At 56.1% G+C, this 24,697-nt stretch overlaps 2 protein-coding genes across 2 annotated transcripts; one reads left to right on the forward strand and one right to left on the reverse strand.

Annotated features, from left to right (window-relative positions):
• Positions 1–8: 8 nt before the first annotated feature.
• Positions 9–12,804, reverse strand: STX6 (syntaxin 6). The gene is made up of 8 exons (XM_059821846.1): positions 12,760–12,804; positions 10,203–10,372; positions 9,501–9,595; positions 7,633–7,695; positions 5,271–5,393; positions 3,830–3,936; positions 2,138–2,232; positions 9–469 (listed from the first exon to the last, which is right to left on the reverse strand). The coding sequence occupies exons 1-8, from the start codon at positions 12,792–12,794 to the stop codon at positions 393–395; spliced, it is 765 nt and encodes a 254-aa protein (XP_059677829.1). The 5' UTR covers positions 12,795–12,804; the 3' UTR covers positions 9–392.
• A 9,407-nt stretch (positions 12,805–22,211) lies between these two features.
• IER5 (immediate early response 5) lies at positions 22,212–23,007 on the forward strand. Its single transcript, XM_059822271.1, has one exon. The coding sequence runs from the start codon at positions 22,246–22,248 to the stop codon at positions 23,005–23,007; it is 762 nt and encodes a 253-aa protein (XP_059678254.1). The 5' UTR covers positions 22,212–22,245.
• The last annotated feature ends 1,690 nt before the right edge of the window (positions 23,008–24,697 follow it).

A 24,697-nucleotide genomic window follows, 5' to 3' on the forward strand; every position in this document is an offset into this window, starting at 1 on the left:
TCCTCCCCACCCCATCCCGTCCTCCCCAGGGCTCGCTGCTTTGTGTCCGCATCTGACCGCAGGCGGCTTGGGACCGCTGCAACTGGCTCCTACCTGCACCGGGTGGAAGCGCAGGGGTCAAGTCCCCCTCCAGCTGCCTAGGTCCAGACCTGGAGCCCAGGGCCAGATCGCACCGCACCGGGAGAGGAGGCAGCTCCAGTCCTCCACCCCCTCTCCCCAGGGCCAGGTGAGACGCCGGCAGAGCCGAGCCGCGGTCCTCAGCGAACGGTCAGAGCTGGGTGCGGGTTTTCTTGCCGGGGATCTCTGTGGGCGGACGGAAACAGTGAGAGTTTCATTTCCCCGTGCTATGGGGCGAGGGGGCGGGGAGGGGGCGTCCGAGGAAGTTCAGTCCATCACAGGACGAAAAACAGGATGAGCACCACCAGCAAGATGACGAAGAGGACGATAATTGCACACCACTGCCGTCGGTCTGGAAGGAAAAGGAAGCGTCAGTCTTCCTGCTTTAACAGGGAAGGAAAATTGAGGGAGAGCTTTTCTTCACTGTACTGCTAGGAACCCAATTTAAGCTTAAAGAAGCCATAAAAAGCCAAAGCAGCAGCCCCTGTGGCAGCACACCCCACTGCAGCCCACAAGATGACAGCATTTCTTTTCCAGGATACATCTGTTTTTTGGGGACAGCTGTGGGAATTTTGAGGCTTCTCCACAACCAAGTTCAAACAGATCTGATAAGCCAGTTCAAAAGCAATCGGGAGGAACAAGGAGAGAGCTGCTGTGTATCGCTGCTCATTCGTGGAATAACCTGTTTGCTAGAGGAACAAGAAGGGGTCCAGTGAAAGCTGCCCGAAAGACCTCTGCCAGGAAGAGCTTGTGGCAGCTCCCCTTAGGAGAGTGCCAGGAATGAGGTTTCCTCTGGACGTCTTTACACCTCACTGGCCCCATGCATGCTCTTTACACCTCACTGGCCCCATGCATGCTCTGCGCTGCATCCCCTCTGAGAGCTGCTATCTGTCCATGGCCACGTCTGCAATGGCAGAGAGAACGTCCCTGCGAGATGATGGTGCAGCAGCGGGGACAGGGCTGCTGGCACCCCCAACTTCTGGGCAGAGCAGCTACCTCAGGAAGAGCCCTCCTGGTCAGCCCCGGCACGTGCGATGCCCAGGGATAGCAGAAATGCTCTTTCACAACTCTCAGAAGCACTCTGCAATGATCAAAGCGTTTTTCCCAGAGGAAAGGGGAGATACGCAAGGTTTGCCAGCAGTCGTGCTGCCACTGGGCTGCTGGTGACGCAACATGCACTGTCAGCGCTCCAAACGGTCTCCCTAGGGCCGTATTTCCACAACTTCATAAATCCCTCGGCCAGCCTAACCCTGCAGAGCAGGAACACTTCTCCCAACTCATTGCTGCCTCCACAAGCTACCCGAGCACCCAAGGCAGAGGGGTAACGGAGGAGGCGACTGCTGGGCGCACCGCCAGCGCTCGGAGAGGCGAGCCGGTGGTGGGGGACTTCCCGGCAGGCACGCTGGGCTTCCTGTTTGCTCTGCCTGCGGCGCCCTGCCAGCCCACCGGCTTCAGGCACAGCCTTATAAGGACTTTTCTCGTGGGTTCAGCCTCCCCTCCGGCATAGAAATCGCCTCTTTCCTCCGCCAGCTGAGAGATATATGTGACTGACAACAGGCCTGCGGGCTGGCAGGCACCAGCAGCCCAAGGGCAGGTGGGATCTGGGAAGGGGCTTGCCGCAGGCAAGCGTTTGGTGCGGGACAAACCACGCACGGTGGTGTTCTATGGCACCTTGAAAGCTTTTGTTCCACAGGCAGACTAGGAAACTGCAGCAGAGCAGGAGGCTGCAGAGCTTTCCCTCCTACCATCTAGAGAGGGATCTTCCCTCCGCAGCAGCATAAATAGAAAGGCATCTGTAAATAAAACAAAGGCAAAGGACGGGCTGCAGAGCAGTGTCTGGGCAGGAGCAGCTGCAGGGCTTGGAAGTCTTCCCCCTTTTTCAAGCACTGAGAGCTGCTCCCTCCCCTCTGCTCGGGTCTGGGATGGCTCTCGGTGGGTGGGAGCATGTAGCGTCCCAGCCCAAAGATCCGATGGCTTGTCTCTCCCTTTCCAGGACTGGATCCCACTTCCCAGGACCTACCGCTCGTCATGTGAGACACTTTGGCGAGCTTCTTCATGACGTTATCAAGCCGCGACTGAGTGCTGTCTAACTCGTGGGAGAAGTCATCCAGCATCCTGGGGACAGAGGAGCACAGCACTTGTCAGCAAGTGGAACGTCCCTTCGGGATTTCTCAGTGTGCTCACACACACTGATGTGATCAGCGTATCCACCTTGGCAGAGAAAATTAATGTGGCCCAGTCTCCTGAAAGCACCCAAGGCGGGGGGAAAACTGCTGAAGCAGCAACTCTACTGTGGTGGAAAGTGGGAAGTCATTTGGGACTCCTGTCAGACTGGTCCCTGCTGCGTGTTTGTGGCTGAGCTCTAAGCACCCCTGCAAGGTGAGGAGTGGGGGGTTTCCTCCTTTTAAGACGTAAGTCTCATTTATAATCTGTGACTAGCAGAGACTGGTTAGATAGATCTAGGTGCCAGCTTGGACTTTAAATCTCTTCTCTTGTTCAGGGCTTGCAGCTGAAGCTAAAATCTTGTTCCAGTCACGTATCAAGCAGGAGTGAGGTTTGCAATTGCTTTTAAGGTGCTCTTTAAGCTCTGCATGGAAGTTACCCCCCTACTTCTTCCACACAGAGACTGTAATGAATCTGAAAGCCTTCCTGAAGCCGTGCTTTGTCAATGCCAAGAGCCCATTTGAAGAGAAACAAGCATGTCCAGAATCAAGGTACCAATCCAACCGTCTCCAGCCAGTGGGACTTTAAAGCTTTAAACATGTTTCAAAGGACAGCTTCCTTCATCTGGAGTTCTAGGGCACTTGTTAAACCTTCGTTCAGCAGGGAAGAAGAGAGAGTTGTAAAAAACTCATTGCAGTAGTTATCTGCTACTGTCTAGCAAGCACTGACGGCTTATGTGACAGGCTTATGTGACAATCTGGAAACGGACACACCATGCTAATCTGCTTCCGTGAGACTCTCACGCTGCAGGGCTTCGTACAGGAGGGGGGGTTTAAAGTTCACAAGGGATATAGCCCTCCAGTCCCTATCAGCCAAGGAGGGTTTTTAGGCATGAACCCTTCAAGCCTCTCTGAAAGTGGTAGCTGTTAGCCTGCATATCTGGAAACTTTATGCACTTGTTTGCAAAGGACAGGCACTGGGAAAGAAATCTAATTTATATGTAAATGGATGGATGCAAATTACTTTGTGAGCTACCCTTTAACCCTTTGCGTGGGTGAGGGATATTTTTAGCTTTAGCTATGAATAGTAGCTCTGTGCTGCACATTTCAGAGCAGCAAGGCAGAGCTGAGAGCTCCCGGGCCAAGCAGTTATCCAGGGGCAGCACAAAACCCTGTGAGTGGGAAAGCGCCCAGTATCCCCATTACACAGCACCTCCCTTCCTCATCTGTTCGGTACTGCTGGCTGCCTGAAGCCAAGGAGCTAACCGTGTGCCTTAGGGAGGGGTGGAAAAAGGAGAGAGAAGGAAAGGTAAACTGGCAGCTAAGCCTGCCCTAGGTGCAGGCTTTCAAATGAACAGATTGTGGTTGGATCCTTGCAGGCTGCAGTAAGAAATGCTTTCCACTGCCTAAAATCAAAGGCTGGCTAGGAGAGGCTGCCTGAGGGACTAGTAAATTCAAGGCCCTAACAGGGGTAGATATGTGTGCGAGGACCCCCAGCTGTGTTGCAGCCAGCCCCACACCGGGTTTTCGGCACCGCGTCTCACACTTACACTGCCTGCTCCTCCAGCTCCCCACCAATGCGCTGGGACATGTTCTTCAGCACCCCGATGCTGCCAGAGACCAGCTCCAACTGCTCATCTTGCTGCTCCACAATTAGCTGGGACCAAAGAGAAGGGAAACGGGCAATTACAGGTCTGCTGCCTCCTGCAGCTGGGTCGGAGCCAGTTGATCAGGTGGACGAACACTTGCTGCTCGGCCAACATCAGCTGCGGGGCCTGGGCACAAACCTAAGCCACCGGGAATGAGGACTGCATTCCTAAGAAATGCTGGAGAAGCAACAGCCGCAGGAAAGCCTCCTCGGCATGGTATCCCTGCAGCACAGCCAGCTGCAGTCTCCTGACTTCCCTGCAAATCCAGCCTCAGCTCAGCCATGCCCCCTCCCTTCCCTGCTGCATCCACGGCTAAGGCAACTCTTGAAAGGCACAGGGGCTGCTCACCAAAACCTCCGCAAGGCCCCCTGCCCGCAGCAGGTATGGCAGTGGGCACCAGGGAGCCACGCTGATGCTATGCCTGGGAAATGCAACCTGGAATATGCTGCAGCTAACAAGGGGTTAATGCGAGGAAAAGGCTGTTGCAGCTTCTACAGCTAAAAATAGCAAGCCTGGCTCTGAATGTGCCAAAGGAATAGGTCTGCTGATGTTTTAAGTCATTTTCAGGGCACAGTCACATTAAGGATTAGATTTACCCTAGTTACCTACTTCTGAATCTATTTATCTTCCTAGAGTCACTAGGTAAAACTCATCTGGAAGCCAGGGCGGTGTCATGGATCAGGAGCTTTAGCAGAGTTTGCTGCCTCTGAGAAGCTGCCTGTTTAAAGGCCCGTGTTTGGGTCAGCTGCTGCACGAGGGTCTGCGCGCTGCCCGGGCACTTGCCAGACGAACTGCCTCGTCGGCAGGGAAGCACCTCGCCAGGGGTTCTCACAAAGCCCTCGCGCAGGCTTTCTCACGAATCTCATGTTGACAAAGGCAGGAAAAGGAAGCAGGCACGTGCTCCTGCTCCTAGCCTGTTCTGATGAAGATGCACACAAACAACAGCAAACATCAGCTCATTTTTTAACCAGGGGAAGCCGCGTAAGAGAAACGGGCTCTTTTCTGTTTGCCATGTTTCTGCTCTTCCAAGGATTTCAGCAATCCTCGTAGTATTGAAGCTTAGTGTGCTACAGCTTCCAGAACATGTTGTTTGCCTTCTGTACAGAGCAAAAGATGAAGCCTCAAGAGTTAAAACCTCATCTCCAAAATACATCCAAAGCTGCGCTGTACAGGGAACACAGGCACAGGTACGTGCTGCAAGCGAAGAGCAGGGCTGTCGGGCTCTTGGATCCAGACCAGCCAAGGAATAGATTTTTTTTGGCTCTCACAGCCCATACCTCATCCCCCCGGCACCCATTTGGCAAGCAAAGCTATTTAGTCCGCATGGTGCCAGCTGCCTTACCTGTTGTTGAGCTTGCTGCTCCTCAATGAAGTGTGAATTTGCTAATTGCAGCTCCCGGTCCAGACGGCTGTATTTGTCAGGTCCAGAGCTCCAACTCTGACTCCCGCTTTCTCCCAGGAGTGCCTGAACAGATGCAGAGAGCCCTTAGCAACACCCTTATGTCTGCTCACAGCCTGTCTACAGGGTGTAGCGGGAAGGTGGATGAGGCAATACCCTTGTACACACGCATAGAGCATCCTTTTCCTCCTGCTCTATTGCTACTCAGCCAGAGTGCTGTCATGAACTAAAACAACACAATGCCAAAATGCCCGCCTGGGAAGTCTCTGCAGCCTGGTATTGCAGATATACCTTTGGAGTACAACCGACAGACGATGTAAGGAGGAGGTCTGCTCAAGAGGCAGCACTGTGTGCTAAGACATGGAAGCTGGGAAGCATCCGGATATATTGTGTTAACAGATGTATAGCTCGAACTGAACACTGTGCTACTAATGACAAGGGCTTAAGAGGGTCTGGATAAAGTACTTAACCAGTTGAGCTGACAGTAAAACAGTGCAATACATAACCACAGCAGTGTTGTATGCTCATGTTCTTTGATTCAGGCTACCTGTTCCTCTCGCATACCGTTCAGTTGCCAGCATACAAGATTACACTTGCTACCTGCTCTACAACCTGAAGAGAGAAGCTTGTGCAAAGCCAGCACAGACGTGGCTTTCCACCTGAGTAAGTCTGGTCCCTGAAAGGGGTATAACATGAGGGACAGATGCTGGAGAATGAACGTGGCCTGCAGGTGAGGAACTGCACCCTGCAGCACTACGAATGGGTTAAGGAGCTCTGCCCACCAGTGTGGAGGCAAGGCCGACTCCTAACGAGACTGTCTCCCAGCTTCTGGTCGTGGGCAGACGACTGACTCTTTGTGAAAAGTGGACAGACAATGACCAGGCTGCTCTGGTAGGCTAAAAACAAGACGGTCTCTACGGTTCATCTGCCTTATAAGGTTCAAGGAGGGGCGAGGAAAGCTGACAGACCGACTGCGCAGGAAGCCAGCAGGACATCTGGCTTTGTCTGCCCCCGAGGCACCGAGCAAGCTCCTGGTTCTCTCCAGTTCGTGGCAAGCGCAGCTACCACTTATTTAACGCAGCGCACTAGTTCTGCTGCAGCTTCAATAGAAAGGCCTCTGTTTGCCAGCCTTAGCCTGTGAGGGTCAGGTTGCCACCAGCCAGCCTCTCAGACACAGAGGCACGCTGGAAAAGCTGCTGCAGCCCAGCCCAGCGCAAGCTTTGCGGTCTGGATAGAAGGCGAGGGGCTGGGGAAGGGAGAGGAAGACGACAACAAGGGGAAGTCAGTTTTCCTGACCAGATGTTGCCGCGTGAGCTGGGCCATATGGTCTCCTGCAGCTAGCAGGAACTTCACGCAAATGAAAGCAGCAAAACGCAGAGACAGCTACAGACTTGTCTGAGCAAGGGTGTAAGGGACTTTGCTTCTTCAAGTGTTTGCCAAGCACTGTCAATTAACCCTGTAACAACCTCAGGAATCAGCTCTATGCTTCTCAGTAGCTTGTTGCAGTTTGTCATTTTTGCCACAAGTGGTAAGACTGATGCAGCCAGGCAAGTTAATTGTAGAAGTGCACACCAACTTTTACTGAGGCAGCCCTGGAAGTCAGCTCTGAGATCTCCTTACAGCCTCCCTGTCAGCCAGGGAGGAGCACAAGCCGCATCTCTTTCTATTCCTTAGATTACAAGTGCAGACAACCCAAGACCTCTTGAGCTTCTACCATCTTCTTACACAGCTAACTATTACGAGAGACAGCTGTGTGAAAGGATATTGCAGCATCTTGGCTCCTAAATACAGCAGAGTGCAGGATTACATTCACTGACATGGATTCTGAGCCTGTTCCCCCCGAGGAGGGGGGATCCCCTTTCACGGGATGATGCAACACTGACAGTTGTACACAACCAGATTTGAAGAGAGAGACAGATGGCGAGTGCTGACTTATTGCTTTGAGAGACAGGCTTGGAAAAGGGTGGCAGCAACATGCCTGCGAGAACCAGCTCCCTCAGATCAGCAAAACAGACACGGTTCAAATACACAGCTTTGCTGCAGCATGCAAGCCCCTTCCCAGAACAAAGGTTTTTAAGGGGAGGCACTACAGGCAAGATATATATTGTAATTACAACTTTTAAGCACTTTTGATCAATGCTATGCACTCTACCTTATGATGTGGGGCCTCAGAGTAAGTGAAAAGGGAAGTTTCACCTAACACATACCTTAAGACAACAGCTGCTAGAGCTGATAAATCCTCCTCTCTCCTTTAAGTACCAAACAGCCACTGCGTTCACTTAACTTGCCCGTTTCTGGTTCTCACCTGCCTGTTTTTCCTTTCAGCCAGTGCTTGCATGGAGGAGTTTGACATCTGATCCTTCATTTCCTGTTTGTTCAACAAAAGAAGAAGTATGTGAGCATTGGATTTGAGGGGACAGGCAGTTTCAGGGTGCTACAGGGCTGTCTATACCCAGCAAGGCTTCTTTAGGGGGAGTGAGGGAAGAGAGATTTTCTTCAAAAATGTAAAGTTTTGAAGAGTCTGGAAGGATATTGTAGAAAGCTTCATTACAGCTTATCATTTTACTAATACTAGAATCAACGGCAATGGGATATTTTGAAAATATTCCTTATTTACTACTCATTTTGCTCCACTACAGCCAGAAACACTTTGATTTGTATAATATTAAACTAATGTTCCCATTGATAGACTGTAAAAAAGAGTCACGTTCCTCAAAGTCTTGGAAACCTGTAACTCCCTGCACTTTATTCCCAGTTGCATCTGGTTTTATACTGCATAGGACAAGATAGATTTCCTGCCGTGTGGCCACCCTCTCTGACAGTACCTACGTTTTCTCTTTTATCAATTAAGTTTTGCTGTTGAGTTCCTGTAGAAGATCGCTAGCCACAGAAGGCTCCCCATCACAACGTAAAGTAGTCTAGTTTTTACAGGGTAGATTAGCAAGTAGTCAATATGATCTAGCACAGGTTGATCCCCCAGCACAGTTCTGATGTCACCAGAACATTTAGGTATGTTTTACTGTTCAGAGACATGTCATACATCACCTAAGAGCACCAGACCCCACTCAGTTACTTCTCACCAGCTAATGCACATGCTGCTGTGCATCACGAATTCACCCCTTGGAAATTGGAAGTCAGCTGCACAATGCCACTAACGAATTTCATTTAACAGCAAGAGATGCCACTCCAAAACCCATTAGCCAGCAGTTTTCAGCCAGGAAAAGAGGACCATAAAGCAGGCTTGCCTGATCTTGCCCGTCTGGGAGTGGACTACACCGAGGGCAAGGCAGCGAGCACATGCCTGCTACCCGGGGCCAGCGTGGTTTCGGGATCAGTTCCCAGGCAGCAAGCCTTAGGAACTGCATCCAGACTGCAGGACTGCAGGTAGGGTAACAAGCTTGCTGCCAGCCACAGCAATGCATTTCGTGAAGCAGGAACATCAGAGTCATGAGGGGCAGCAGAAACTAAGCTACGCTCAGTGTAGCTATTAACAGGGAGAAAACTTCCTAACTAGCAGCTTGTTACCAGGCAGTGAAGCTTTTGGGAAGATGTTTCTTCTCTATTTATTACCACTAAGTTGTTAAAATCCTCCTTTTGCTTCTGAAGTGTGAGCTTAAACTAAAAAAAAAAAAAAAAATATCTTCCTCAAGTTAAAAATAAATCTAGTGGTTGTTTGGACTATTTTGTAGTGGTAGGAAGTTGAAGTCACCATGTCAATAACGCTAGGCTTTAACCATCTGTCAGTGTTCAAAGTGAACTCTCTGTTTTTGAAAACTAGCGCTACAAAAGCACAGGACAGTTGCGATTTCCTTCAACTCTGAAGGCAGGCTCCAGGCTCCCCTGCATCGCAGCGGGGTCTTTATTCTTCCTTCCCAGTTTCTGTAGGTTCCCAGGCTCGCTGTTGCAAGAGAGGTGTGAAGACTGAAAGGGGCAGCAGCAGCAAAGGAGGGTATGCCATGGGGCACCTGTACCCCCGCAGCCCCAAACCTCTCTGGGCAGCCCCAGGAGGGAGCGCACGGGGAAGAGGAGGAAGCCTGAGAGAGAGCAGGTAGCAGGTTTATTCTCTGCTCTCCACTTCAGCACAGAAATGGCCACAAACTTTCCTTTTTTTTAAACCACCTAATCACTCCCCCTGCCTTCCCCACGCTCCCACCCCAATTCCACGTTCCTTACCCTGACCACCTGCCGTGTGCTCGTGATGAAGGCTTTCCTGATACCCAGCTCCGTCGCATCGAGGTTGAATTTCCGTGGGTTTGCCTCAACAATGCGTAGGCAGCGAGTCAAGGAGTTCCCGTTAGCGGTGTTGGGTACGCAACCAGATACACAAACCCCGAGCATGCTGCAGCGGGGGTCTACCAGGTGGCCACTGCGCTGTGCCTTTTCCCAAAATTTGATTAGCAAATTAGTACAAAACACTGGAGGAAAAAACAGGCATGGCAGGAACGTAGTGTGAAGTACACGCGCCAGCGTGAGGTTTCTCTCTTGCATTTTTTTAGTTCTCTGATGCTCTCAGCGCTTTCAGGAGTGTTCAGATGAATACAAGGGAAAAGGAGTATTTCTGGAAGCCAGCCTAGAGTATGACTGACTACACAGAAATCCAAATTCATGCAGTACAATAAGCTTTCCAGAACAAAGCATCTTAGAATATACCTTGTCAAAAGGAAAACAAAAAGACAAAAGGAAAATCCTTTTGCTGAACACGTTTGCCTTAATTTCTCATTTGCAGTTTGAGAAGAGCCGATGTAAATGCAAAATTCAATCCCAAATAGTCCTGATTTCTGCAAAAAGTAACTACTGGCAAGCACTGGTACTTGGCTATTTAGTACAACTCAGGAACCGCACGCCCCAACCTCCAGAGGACCACAGAAAGGATATTAATTGTTTCATCCAAGTCTTCCAGGTCCCACTCGATGCTCCGCAAGTTGTTCCTGAGCTCATTAGTGGTCCAGTCAATTTCTTCTCTTGTGGCGATGGAGGGATCTTGCAAGAGCTCTGTCCACCTCTGGAAGAGCCCCTGGGCGGTGTTCACGGCTTTCTGCACCTCCCTGCAGGCGAGGTGATTAAAGAGAAGCGAAGGGATTATCATCAGTTGCTCTGCAGCAGTTATGCCAGGACAGCCCCGTGTTCAGCTGAGCAGGGAAGCACAGCTTTCTCCCAAACATCTTCCCTTCAAACAATTTCAAGTTTATTTTGGAAAATAAGGGTTTGCCCTACCTGCTGGCCAGTCCCGTCTCTTCTTGCAGCACAAAGTGCTGAGCAGCAACAACTTATAGGTCAGCTATTAATGAAGGGACCTGTTTCTTTAGGGGAGTTTTCTTTCGAGTGTCACACAGGCAAGCCAGGGCAGAGTGTCTGAACAAGACAGCTCTTTGGCAATTAACGTTTTGCATTCCTCTCAACAGCTTTCCTCTGAAGACTCTTGACTACCTATGTAAGATACCCCAAGGGCACACAGAATTACAGGAACTGTCCCCACAATACAGCCAGGCAGACTGTTGAGTGCAGCACTGTTTATTTTAATTCAGCATTCAAAAAATACACAGCTTTACTACGCTGGCTTAGGGAACAGAAGTCTTTTCTGCTGCTCTAAGCTTTTCGGAGATGAGTGCATTCAGGGTACGGGAAGGCAGGTTTTGCTGACAGCACTGAACGCTGCTTTGATGGTTTGGGGTGAGTGGGTCTGTAAGTTTGGGTCACGGTCCATCCGTGTGGTTATCTGTATTTAAAAACTCTGCGGTCCTGAGCTGTGAACCGCTCCCCCAGGTTCATGGGGAGCTGGCATAAGGGATGCATTTGAGACCAGACTTTGCTGGTGTGAAAAGGGCCACCACAAGCCCAAGAGCTTCCACACAGCATCCACGTAAGATGCAGGTGTTTATCCCCAGAGAAGGAAAGCAGGTTAGCAGCGGGGGAAGCCCAAGACGGATGAACTGAGCTTACACCCTGCAGGGATGCCAGGACTGCAGCTCTCCTTACGTTACACCGTGGCCTGAAGTACTCAACTTTGCTGTCTAAGCTGCAGTCTCTTGGCACCCTGATGCATGTCGCTCCTCTTCTCGCACGCCTACGTCTCTGAGTCTTCCACACCTAGTGCCCTGAACTCAGCAGGCCCCACTGAGGATCTGGCAAGCTTTGTTTCCCCCACTACCTGCTAGCAGAAGTTTTGGTGGTTTTTTATCATCCGAGCATACCTGGGGATGTACCCACAAGCAGGAATTTAAAGCAGAGCTGGATATCCTCTGATGGGAGGAGTTATGAACACCAGGAAAGCCAACTAAATGCAACGCTGGTGGCTCCACCAACACCAGCCCCTTCCACCCCGACCTGCTGGGTAATAATTAACGCTGGGAGCGGCAGCACATCCCCTCTCCCCTCCCAGCCCTTCCCCGCATGGCATGGGAACCTCTCTGGAAAGTTTGACAGGACGTTTGCTTCCCCACCCACGGCGACTCGCATGTTTTCTTTCCCCTTAGCACCAGTTCAACCTGGCAGAGTGATTCACTTTCCCTGGCTGCACCAGCATCCCTTCCCACACCTTTTGCACTCACAGGGCTTTCCCCACCGCTCCCCTACGAGCACCTCCGCTGCTCCTGCGTGCTGGTCCACTGTGACGTGGGACAGGCGACCGGCCCGCAGCAGAAGCTGAAGCTGGCCCCAGGGTGGGTTTTTATAGAGTAAGGTGCTTTCATTGTATTAATCACAATTTTCCTCTCCTCCTGCCTCGACCGCCCTTGGTTTGCGTCCGCCTTTGTTCAGGCTCTTCTCTGCTTGCTTCCTCTCATGGCCACCGTCCATGCCGCCGTTTCTTCCCCAGCTCGGTCCCGGCTCCTCTCCGTTTTGCCGCCCGGGCAGCACGGCCCTGCCCTCCTGGGGATGCCACCCCCCAGCCGGCCAGCCCTGCAGGGCGACACTTCCCAAGCCACCGCCACCTCGCTCCGACGGCGGGGACATCCGGGCAGCTGTCCCCGAGCTGGGCCCGCAGGCCGGGGGCCGCACCTGCAGTCAAGGCAGCGCCGCACCTCCCGCTTCCCCGCCCGCCCCTGCACCCGGGGGAGCACCTACAAAGCGCGGCTCTCCTCGGCCCGGGGAGCGCTTTGTGCGGGGAGGCCCGGCGCGGCCCGGCACCTGCCCGGCACAGCGCCTCGCCCCGCGGCCTCCCGCGCCCGGCCGTCGACGCTGGGCAGCCCAGCGGGGCCCGGGGCCGCCCCAGACCGCCCCCCCCCACCCCGGCCGCAGACAGAGGGGGACGGGGCCGCCATTTTCCCCCGCCCCGGTCGCCTCCGGAGACCCCCGATGGCCGCGCACCCCCCGGCCCTCCCCTGCTGCGGGCCGGCCGTGCCCAGCCCCCCTGCGCCCGGGGACGCCCCCGGCCCCCTCCGCGGCCCCCCACAGCGCCCATGGCGCGGGGTTCCTCCCGAGGGTCGGCGCTCACCCCTTCACCACGAAGAAGGGGTCCTCCATCGACATGGCGCTACCGCCGCCGCCGCGCGCCCCGGCAGCCGCGCGCGCCGCCCGCCACGCCCCCCGCCGCCCGGCCACGCCCCTCCGCCACGCCACGCCTTCGCCGTGGCGTGCCGCGCGCCTGCGCACAGCGCCGGTGGTGGGGGTGGGCTCGGGTGACGTCGCAGGCGCCGCCTGAGTCGCGCGCCGCCATGGCGGCTGCCTGAGGGAGCGGCGCCGCTTCGGCGGGACCGCCGGCAGCCGGGGGCTGCCGGGGGGGCGGCGGGTGTCCCCCAGCCCGCTGCCGGGCGGGGAGCGGCCCCCAGGCGGGGTGCGCTGCGGGGAAGCGGGACCGTCCCGGCTCTTCTGAGGGCTTTTCCGGGCCCGCGGAACCTGCGGCCCGCTGGGCCCCGGGCAGCCCGGCAGTGCCCGGAGGCACAATGTCCCTCTCGCCCCTTCGCCGCCGCCTGTCCTACGTGCCGGCTCCTCGACACTGAGCAGGCACGTCCTGTGCGGGGCTGGGGCGGCCGCCCTGTCCTGGCTGCCGGGCCATGGTCCCTGCCGGGGTGCTGGCTGGAGCGGCTCGGCCGGGCTGTGCTCCCGCCCGGTGGGGGAGGAAGAAGGGGAGAGCGACAGCCAGTCTGCTCTGCTCCCGCTACCCTTCCTGCCCCGGGAACGAGCAGGCACCGCTTCCTTCCTCCTCCTCCCTTCTGCAGGGCGCGAACAGCCCTTTGGCTCTTGGCTTTTGTCCATCCCAGGGTGAGGACCCCCTGTCCCCTCACTCTCCCCTCTTAAATCTCTGGGCTCCTTTAGTATCCTCTCTCAGCTGCTAGCACAGATCGCCCTGGGCTTACAAAAGTTGGCAGGAGAGGAAGGGTGCCCATGCAGGGCTAGGGGATGTTCCCACGTACGGCTGAACTCCCTCCGCGCAGTGCTCTGCGTGGGGGATGTCACTGCGTTACTCCCGTGGGACAGGCAGGCACGATGGTCGATTTGGCAGAGGCTTGGCCAGGAGTAATCCCCCAAATCTTTGCCCTCTTGACCAAAGTGCATGTCCCTGCCTGTGCTTTGCGAACGTGGCTGTGGTCCAGCATCCCTGGCAAAGGCAGTGCTGGTTCACTGAGGGAACAGCCACAAAACCCATTTGCAGAGATGCCTCCTCAGCATGTGAACTGGATGCCTCGCTTTTGCAATTGCAGCAGCTTTACTCATGGGTGTGGGGTGGGAAGGCTGTGGCACACGTAAAACCGGTTTCTGCAGTTTGCTGGGTGAGAAAGCCGCCTCCTGCTCCGGCCAGCCCCACGCCTGGGAAGCCACAGCTTGCCAGGCGTGGTGCAACAGGCGGCAGCTTTATGGCTTGTGTTTGCCGGCCCTTCCTTGCTGCACCTTGGATGGCTTCTTTCCCACGCTGGCAGGTTTCGGAGGGTCCCTGCCAAATGGGCTTGTGCTGAGCACGGTGGGTTCCTTCTAGGAAAAAACAGAGTGCCAGGGAGGCACTGGGCCAGTTATGTCTGTTCCTGTCCCCCAAAGACCTTGTACTCCCCAAAATCTCATGATCCTCCCGTGATTTCCACCTGCGCTTCACGGTCCAGAGCCCCTGCCTTCCCCATTGCCGCCGTTCCTCATGCTGTGCCACAGCCCTCGTCTCCTGCTCTGGCAGCTTTGGGCTTCCTGCCAGGATAGAGGAGGAAAACCAGTGTGTTTCCAAGCAGGGGAAGGAGAGCTTGGGTTGGGCAGTTCGACTCGCTCTCGCAAAGCGTCCCCTGAAACCTTCACCGTATTGGGAATGAAAAAGGGAAAAGCTCCCATAGGCTCTGCGAGTTACTAGTTAGGAAATTCAGAAATCCTTTAATAAATTATACAAACGCTTTATTCGCTTCACTTCGTACAAAATGGATTTTATGCGTTTGCAAGAAAATGTAAAGCTTTGCAGAGCTGTTGAGGGCTGAAAATAAGGAGGCACTACCAAAATGTTAGGGAAGTTGCAAACCTTCCAGGAATAAAAAAGGCAGCCTTTTCTTTGATGATGGAGATTAATTTATGCAATGTAGTAAATGATTTAGATTTTCACATGAAAGCCACTCCAACCACGCTGCTGTGTATTTTTTAGAATGGGGGCATTTTTGCTGTTTCTTGTGGGAAGCTCTGATTTTTTGGTTTGCCAGCACCAAGGGGGTGTTTCGGTAGCTTTTCGGCGTGCTCGGCTAACTGAGTCCTCCCTGGGAGAGGAGCGCTCAGTGCATGGCGCACAGCTGCAGAACTGGTCAGGAAAGATCTGATTAAACACTTCTGTGCCGAAAAGCGCCTACTCGTCAAAATCCCAACCATCTGCAGGAAAGAACTGGGCTCACTGAAACTTATCAGAAAATTTTTTTGCGGCGTGTGTGTACACGCACAGGGGTGTGTGTGTGATCCCATACTAGCCTGGTGCAAAGAATAGGCATTTGGCGTGGAAGAGATGGCTTTTCCTCTTGTGGAAAAGCTGGATTGGTTTTAATTTGGATTTGTAAAAATATAGGGGATTTTTTGTTTATGCCCCAGAAAAGGTTTTACAGCTAAAGGAAGAAGTGATAAAGCAAATGGGTTTCAGATGCTTCCATGTTTTTCCTCCTCATTTGCATTTTTAGTGAAATTTGTTGAAGATTTTCAATGGTGGTTTTAAGAGGAGGAATAAGGCAGTCTAACTTGATACAAAACACTAGTCTGTAGCTAAATATTCAGCGTTGTGGTGGGCAGTGAGGGTTTACATCAAATCCTATCCACTCATGGCCCTTCTGCGTTTGTAACTAGGTTTCCTGAGCCTCATTTTTACAAATCTGTGGTGACTTCACGAGGCCTCAACCACGCGATGGCATTGCCACAGTGGCAACGGCTGCCTGGTCAGCAAAGGGGGAGGTGAAGCAGCGGAGTTACAGCTAGCTCTGTGTGCCGCAGAGCTGATGGAGCGGGTTTCCTTGGGCTTGCAGTTGTCTGGGAAGGAGTGAAGCCCGACCGAAGCTTTTCCCGTGGTCGTGGTTGTGGCTTGCCTCCTGTGGGCTCTCTGTCGTCTAACGAGAGCTGGTTTCATGCTGTAGCTGTACCCTCGGGTGCATTCGTAACAGTGCAAGGCCTGTGTGCAGCAGAGACTGCAATCCCTGACTGGGCAACCGGACAAAAATGGTAAAAATGCAATCAAGTATGGAATAAATGAGCAAACGCAAGGTGATAATTCATGGTAGGGATAATTCATGTGGGATGACTATTCAGAATAAGGGTTGTTTTGGAGAAAATTAATTTTCCTCTTTGTAGTGCATGAGCAATCAGTTATTTAATGAAGATGAAAACGGGAAATGAAATTGCGCAAAGGCGGCCTTACTTTCTGCAGGGTGAACCTCCGGACTGCCTGCCACAGGATGCCAAGGATGCTGAGAGCTTACCCCGTAACCATTCCTCGTTATCCCCGTGTCCATGGACGACCTCGCCAGGGCTCTAGGCTCCGTCGCGTAGTCAGCCCCACAAACCGGGTGAAGGACGAGGTGGCCAGAGGAAGGTCCCTACAAGAGGGAAGGGGCAGAGATCAGAAGGAGCAGGGGAGTCAATGCCTGCTGGCAGGCACAGACGTTTCATTTTGCAGTTTCCCTTGATGGTGGGAAGAGGGATTTGACACAGAGATGATCTGCTCTGCCCTTGCTGTTCTTGTCAGTAGTCGCTACTCTGAGGACTCGGAAGGTTGCCTCCTGGCATGCCTTTGGACTTCTAATAAGCACTGCTTGTGGTGTGCTTTGCTGGCAAGTCCCAAGACCCCGCTCCCCCCTTTTGTTAGCGGGGAGCTGGAGCAGGCCGCCTGTTCTAGGATAACTGTCCCACGAGTCAGGAGTGTCATTGTACAACCTCCCCATCACGCCTAAGTGGGAAGCAGTCGCACAGAGGACACATCTGCGCTCTGGGATGTGCACAGGGCTGCAGTCGTCATTTGCCCACCGGCTAAAAGGAAGGTGACATTGAGATACAGGGAGAGAAAAAAAAAATAATTAGGCTGAGACTCCTTTGGGCAGGCGGTCTACCCTGCGGTTTGCTGAACTGTGACTCCGGTTGGCTCCCTGTGGAGTTCGCACGATTAATTTGAGATGTTTAACCCCATGCTGGGCCGCAGGTGAACGCCATCGAGGCTGCCGCCTTCTTTAGCAAAGAGTTTGCTGGGGAGCAAATTGCTCCAGCGAAAAGCACAGGCTTTGCTGGGCAGCCAGAGGGTCATCTGCTGGGCTGCATCCCAGGGCTGTCCTGCTTCTTTTCCCCCTGGCACAAGGCAGCCTCCATCTTTGGAAATGGCACAGGACCCATTGCAAGCGTATCAGAGAGGGGAAAAAAAAAATACAGGAAGGCGGACTACAATAGAAGGGTTGTCTGATAGGAAACCCCGGACAAGTGAATGCATTTTTTCCCCAGGAAACCCAAACTGGTTCCATAAACCACTGAAAGATGTGGGGCCAGATTTTTCCAAGGGAAATGGCTGCCTGAAGAAGCTGATATCTGGGAGGCAGATTTTTTTTCCCCTCCTCTTTGTGTTCGGAGAGGCTGCTGGAGGACTGGCAGGATTTCTGATGGGCAGGGAGTCCGGGTCACAGGTCTCCAGGGGAGGGAAATCCCAAGCCAGTGGCTTGGAGTAAGGGAAGGGAAATTTTAAATCATTTGTGCAGGGGGAAAAGGGGGAATCCCAGGTCAGCGGTGCAAAAAAATGATGTGTAGGAGGGAGTCCTGCCTGCCTGGGGTATCTACACTATCATCTCTGCAGATGGGAAGGGGGGGTTAGACCCTGGAAAACCCCTTTGCTTTCTAGTACGTGGCTGTGCTGCAGCCTCACTCCCCACTGTGGTTTCAGGGGCGGGTGTCTTGGTGCTCTCAGAAGCTGAGAGAGTGCTGTTTCCTCTCCTTTGGGTTTAGGTTTGTATTGATTTGTTTGTATTTTTGTTTCGTTTGCACGTTGTGTTTGGGTTTCATTCGGCAGTGATTAGTGGGTAGCACTCTTGGCTGTGTTTTGGGATGTTTCCCAGCTCTTCTGACCTTATCTCCAAGCACGGATAAACCAGAGCAGTTGGGAACCCTGGGGGATTAGTTACCGATATCCGATTGCGGCAGGTCCAGACCGCATCCATGTGAATCATTGATTTTTCTGAAAAAAAAAAACCAAAAACAAAACAACCCCAAACAAGCCTCCTCCTCTTGAGCTCTGCGTGGGTCCCTCACGATTCAGATGTGGGTTATTCCCATCTAGAAATGAACTCGGGCTGGGGCTGCGGATGAATCCGCATTTGGAAATGTTCCTCCCTGCCCTGTTTCACTTCTGTCAGCAATCTCTGGGGATGCGCCTGGATCTCCCCAGGGCTTTGGCTGTCCTGAAGCTCTCTTTTTGCTGCAGGCAAAAATGCAGGTTGGGATGAAGGCTTTTGCCCCAGTCCCACTGGTGGTGAGGGAGGTCTGGCTGTTTCATTCCCGTCTTCTTCCTGGGAAGGGTCTAACTCATGAATCCTGGTCCAAATGGAAGAGAGAAGGGACGATGCACTGCGGTGGTGCTGGGACAGCCAAGAGAAGTGATGGATGACTTCAGCCTGTGCTTCGGGGAGACCCTAATTTCACTGTCCATCCTACCCGCAGGGTTTTTCACCTCCTTGCTGCAGCTGGCTTCCCCCTGGGGCCTGGGCTGCACATTTGGTGACAGCAAGGGGCTGGCGGGGGGGTGGGGAGTGGTTTGCTGGGGACAGGGACAGGCGCCACTGTCGAAGTATGATCTTGCTAACCACATCCTCAGCCCCACCGCCGCAGGTCGGGGCGGCCGCGCTGCACGCCAGATGGCCGTGCCGGTACGGCCCCCAGCCGCGCCGCCGCCACCGCCGCGTGGGCTGTGCCTGGGGGGGACGGGGGGACCCCGGCCAGGGTTTTGCTGCCCTAGCCGGGGATGCAGGCAGCCAGCACGCAAGCCCCAGCAGCCCACGCCGCTCCCAGCCAAGAGGCAGCCACGTGAATCCCGACAAGCTTCCTGGCGCCGACCTCCTCTGCCCGCTGTCGAAGGCAGATTTAAACGCCTCCAAAAAACCCGGTGGTGTGCGCAGCCCTCTGCAATTATTATTTGTACCACAAGCTGCTTCCTGCCCCGAGCTGCTTTTATCTCGCATTGTTTTCCTTTCCAGGTGGGGCTGCGGGCTCCCCGCTGCTCGGCCTCCGGGGCTGCCTCCTCCGCCGGCTTGCCGGCCGTGCCGCCGGCTCAGCTTGCTGGCGGAGAGGCCACCTTTGTCTGCCAGCCCGTCCGCCCTCCTCCTCCTGCCAGAGCTATTTCGGGAAACAGCAGCTGAGCCGGAGAATTGTTAATTGTTCGTCAAACCCCTTCCAGCCTGGTTAGATCACATGCGGAGATTAGAGCACCCCGTCACACCCTTTCCTCCGCCTCCTTCTTCTATATCCCCCCCTGACCCGCAGGGATGGGGGGCAATACCCCTTCTGCGGGCAGACAGACGGACACGAGGCGCGTCCAACCGTCCTGGACGCCGGCCCCACCGAGGCGATGGCTCCCACGCCACGCCGAGCCGTGGGTATCACGGAGATGCTGAGCCGTGGGTATCACGGAGATGCCCTGCGGGGAGGGGAACCCCAGCAGGGTCACCCAGCAGCGGGGACGGGCTCTGGGTGCAGGCAGGAGCCCAGGGCAGGCGGGCAGGCGGACAACAAAGCCACCCCAGGCGCTGACCTCAGAAGCTGCCATGTGACTCTGCCTCAAACTTACTAAAGCATGACATCAGCCGGGGAGGGAAAGGCAGCTCTGCCACCAAAATACTGCCTGGCTTAAACGGGCTGCCTGTGCGCTGCCGGGACGGCTTCTGCCTGCGCTGCTGCCGGTACCTCTCCTCCTGCCTTCCTCTTGCATGGCCCCCATCCCGGGAAAGCAAACCACCCTCCCATCTCTTTGCAAAGGGCGTGAAGTGCAGGCAGGGGCAGGGCAGATGTCAAGGCAGGGCTTCGGTGCCCTGGGAATAACATACGCTGACGCTGGCGTGGTGTTGGTGGGTGAAACCGGTGGTACCGGGTAGTAGCTCTGCCGCCTGACGGCATGTACCTCTGCTCCTGCCTGCCTGCTCTCAAAGTCCCCTGTCTGGGCACTAAGAGGGATGAGGGACTGCTCGGTACCCGTCCCCATCGTGCTTATCCCTGGCCAGGGCAGGGGAGAGGCTGCCGGCCCACCCGCTCCTAGGCAGGGTAGGTAGCCAAAACCTGGTGACCAGAGAGAAGCAGGGCCTCGTGCCATCGGGGTGAGGCGGTGAGCGGCAGAACAGATCGGTCCGCTCGGATCCAGGCATCTTTCCTCAGCAGAGCTCTCTCACTGTGTCTCTTCCACCCGCGTTCGCCTCTTTCCAGCCGGTGGGGTGGCTTTGCGCCTCTGCTCTTCATCCGCATCCAAGTCGGGAATATACCCAGCTGAGATGTATCAAACCTGGCTTTATCCTTCTAACCGGGGTCATCTCTGCTGAGGATGCAGGTGCCCGGATCCTGCAAACAGCAGTCCCAGAGCAACACGCCTGGTGATGCACAAGCCGTTTTGCAGGGGCACGACCGAACGCCGTGCCACGGAGGGGGCAGCGGTGGCGGGCAGACGTGCCGGCTGCGGGCGAGGAGGTGTGACTGCAGTCCCAAACATCTGAGCCCAGACCTGCCCCAGCTGGTTAGACTGACCCGAGGGCTTAGGCCAGGGTGTTGCCGGCCCTCCGAGGCACGGGGAGCAGGTTCGGCGGGTCTGGAAACCCTCGGTTCCCACCGCCGGGGCTCGCGTCCCTCCAGCCTCCCACGTCGGGCGTGGGGGGGACAGCCCCAGTCTCTGCAGCCGGGAGAGGCTCGCCCCGGCATGGGCAGGGGGAAAACCGGGACCGGCTGTTTTGGCTAGTGCTTTGGCTGTGTGGTTGAGCATGCTCCGGTCTAGTCATTTAAGATGGAGCGTGGCAGGTTTGTGCAAAAGTAGGTGGACATTTTGAGATGTCAACACCCAGGTTGACATGCCATTGTGTTCAACACCCAGAGAGCAGCATTTGAGGTTCTCCAGCTGCTCTCAAGCGGGAGGAAAACGTGCCTTTGGTCCGAGTGTGGGGTTTTTTTTTGGGGGGAAGGCTCCTGCTGTGTCAACTGTGTCTTGATGTGGCTGAATCTTCACCTGATTTTTGTTACTGCTGTGACCAGCCAACCCCTTGTCCTTCCAGCAAGCTGGGACGTGGTGGCAGATCCTGCCAAGAAAGCATCACGACAGGCTGCGGCTCTCCTTTTGGGGAGTCTGTGGACGAATCCCTTGGAAAAATGGAATGGAAGCAAGTTGTCATGTGTCAGCGGGAACAGAAACCGATCCTTCGGGGCAGCATGTTGAACTTCCTTAATTTTGGGCCCTTTCACTTGCCTCTTTGCGGACGGTGATTGCTCCTCGGTGGAAGAAGGAGCGTCCCTGCTCCAAGCCCTGGAACAGCCCCCAGCTTGCCCAGAGCGGGAGCTGCGTGGAGCATTCTCGGAGGCTTTCCTGGCGCCTGGAGCTCTGTCTGGGGGGGGTGGGTTGTCCCCTGTGGCCCCCAGCTGCCAGGCTGGCCCTGCCACCGGGTTTCACAGCTACAGCAGAGCGAGGTTTCAGTTCCCGAGCGGAGCGCTCCAGGCTGCCGCCGTCCCCATCACCGCTGGAGATGCTGGTGGCCTGTTGTCCTCCCCCATCCTCCCTTGTAGCCCTTCCCGTCCCCGTTGTGGATCTTCCTCTTATCCTGGGCTTTCTGTGGGCTTCACCGCCGGACCCCCGGAGCACATCTCCACCTGGCAGCTGGGCAGGGATGGCTTTCTGCTCAAGGTCGGGGCAGATTTTCCTTGAAGTACTCTAAGGTGCACTTCCCCCTCCTGCCAACACCGGTTCCCTCTCTAACACGACAGGACGTTAGAGACCAGGGCTGGAATTGGAGGAAACGTTTCTGACCTGCACAAAACAGGGGTTGCTCCTGGTTTTGTTTGGGGTTTTTTTTTCCCCTCCAGAAACGATTTGACTGTTTTGGCCAAAATTCCCACTGCTGCCTGTCGGTCTGATCAAGCCAATGTGGGGTGCAGTGAAGCTGGGGTGCTGCAGAGCCGGGGTGCTGCTGCAGCCCTGCTCGCTGTCCCCCGGCCGCTGCCGGCGCGGGGGGACCCACCAGCATCCGTGTGCTGGCGTTGCCGCTTTAAGAGCCCTCTCCGCGGGGCGAGCGTTCGAACCCGCTCCCCTGCCTCTCCATTGGCCGGCGCGGGCGCGCGGGGGCCAGCCGGCGGTTGGAGCGGCCGGCGGAGCGCCCTGATTGGTCGGGGCGGCGGCGGTATAAAAGGCGGCAGGGCGCGTGGGCTCGTCTCAGTCGGCGGCGCGAAGGAGCGGTGCGCGGAGCTGAGGCGCGGGTGGGAGGCCCGGCGCGGCACGGCACAGCACGGCTCCCCACGGCCCGGCGCCCCCCACGCCCCGTTCCCCATGGAGTTCAAGCTGGAGGCGCACCGCATCGTCAGCATCTCGCTGGGCAAGATCTACAGCGCGCGGGGCCAGCGCGGCGGCCTCAAGCTCCACAAGAACCTCCTGGTGTCGCTGGTGCTGCGCAGCGCCCGGCAGGTCTACCTGAGCGAGCCGGGCTGCCCGCCCGAGCCGCCCCCCGCCGCCGGCGGGCCCCCCGAAGAGGAGCCGCAGCCCTGCACCCCCGCCTGGGCGCCCGGCGAGCCGCCGCCCCCGCAGGACGAGGCGGCTAGGAGCGGCCCGCGGCTGCCCGGCGAGGGCCCCCGGCCGCGGCGCTGTTGCTGCGGCTGCAGCTGCTGCTGCGCGGCGGCGGGCGGCGAGGCGAGCCGCGCGGACTGCGCCGCTGCCGCCGCCGCGGGGGCCGGGCCGCCCCCGCCGCCCCACTGCCCCCGGAAGCGGAGCGCCGGCGAGCGGGGCCAGGCGGGCTCCCCGGTGAAGAAGCCCCGCCGCGAGGCGGAGGAGCCGCCGCCGCCGCCCGCGCCGCCGGGCGAGCAGGAGGACATGGAGACGGGCAACGTGGCCAGCCTCATCAGCATCTTCGGCTCCAGCTTCTCGGGACTGCTCAGCAAGGAGCCCCCGGGCCGGCGGCGGGCGCCCCTTGACGGCGGCGAGGCCGTGGCGACGACGACGCCCGCCGAGGCGGCGGCCGAGCCGGGACAGATCTGCTGCGACGAGCCGGTGCTGCGGACCCTCAACCCCTGGAGCACGGCCATCGTGGCCTTCTGACGCGCCGGCCGCGGGCCGCAGAGACTCGTCCTCCGCCGCGGGGAGGGGGGGCCCGGCGGACAGACGGGCGGCCGGACCGAGAGGTGACCCCCCTCCCTCCCCGTTCCGCCGCGCCCCCGGCCCGGCGGAGGAGGGCGCCCGCCGCGGCGGACTGGGCGGGCAGCGCCGCGGGACTGCGGCGCCGGCGAGTCCCGGCACCCTGCGCCGCCGCGGGGGAAGGACCGCGGGGCAGCAGCAGCAGCAGCACTTCCCCCTTCCCCGCCCGCCGCCGGCAGCCCGGGTCCCGTCTGCCGGCACCCGCCCTGGGAGCGCCGCCGGCCCTGCCCTCCCGGAATTCCCCTTCCCGGCCGGGCCGCTGCCCTCCCCGGCGCCCGGGGGAGGCTCCCACCGGGTAGTATTTTAAGCTTGGAAGGTATTAAGTTTATTAAATAAAGTCTCTATTTTGGAAAGGTTTAGGTAAGAACTATTACATAGTGCTTTTTAAAAGTGTTTATTGAGAGAAACGAAGTTTACAGATGCTATGATGTAAAGTCCTCGAGCCTGTTTGTTAGGCTTGGTAACTCCCGGTCTTTGTTGTATAAAGGCTTGGGGCTCCCGTAGGGATTTTTTTTGTACAGTGTTCTCCTTCAGTGATGTATCTTGTTTTGTATAAAATGTAATTCTACGTGTACAACACGTATTAAATATTTTCAACTGTACAAACCTAGTCCCTGTTCGTGCCCCCGCTTGGCTGCGGGGGGAGGAGGCGGAGGGCTGCGGGGAGCCGGGCAGGCAGCAGCCAGGGTGTGGTTGCTGCATGTCTGTGGCTGGATCCACCCTGCCTCGCCAGAGGCTTGGGGTGGGTTGGAGTCCAGCTCCTCCGGGAGCCCGGGAAGAAAGGGAACCTCTGTCAGGGCGACCGGAGTCCCTTCCAGGCGCTCCTCTGGCCGCAGCCTCTTCCCCGGGGCCGGAGTTGCCGTGGCATTTGAGGTCTTACTCAGAAAGTACCTAATGTGCAAAGTCACTCCAGCCGTGGGTGGAAAGCGGTTGCTAAATCCCAGAAGAGCAGCTGGGCGCAGTCCCGGCCCTGTGGCAAGGCCGGCCTCCGGCTTCGCCTGCTCAAAGGTCTGGGCTGGGGGTGTGCGAACGGATCCTTCCCGCACCCAGCTGCTGCTCTGCCAGAGGTGTTGTTCAGTGTCTCATGTTTGCTGTTACTTGCAGACGAGCTAAAATGATGAATATCAGGGCTTTTCTTTTTTCATTATCAGTAAAACTATAACTGGGTTAAAGTTCCTGCTCTTAGGGGTGGGGAGGAAAGTTTGGCCTCCGCTTCACAGCGACTCCGGAGCACCCTGAGGCACTGTAATTAGACTGAATTGTGGGGGAATTTTTTTTTTCCTGCTCCTTGCTGGGAGATTCAGTAGAGGCTTCTCTGCTCCTAATTAATGAAGTTTTCAACTGAGGATTGCATCTCTGGCGAGTTCAGGAAGATGTTTGTGCGCTGTGAAACGCAGCCTGGGCTATCTGGCCGAACCTCAGGGGGCTCAGCTCGGGTGGGAGGTGAGCGATGACCAACGTGAAGCTTTCTGCTCTCCGCTTCCTCTGGCGTGGCCGAAATAGGCCCCGCGTCCGGAAGCGGTGCTGTCCCTGATGGGGGAGCGCTGGGCTTGCAGGCTGGAGTTTTTACACCTTGTTTCTGTGAGAACTGGAG

This window comes from Gavia stellata, chromosome 10, assembly GCF_030936135.1.
Source record: "Gavia stellata isolate bGavSte3 chromosome 10, bGavSte3.hap2, whole genome shotgun sequence".
NCBI classification, from domain to species: domain Eukaryota; kingdom Metazoa; phylum Chordata; class Aves; order Gaviiformes; family Gaviidae; genus Gavia; species Gavia stellata.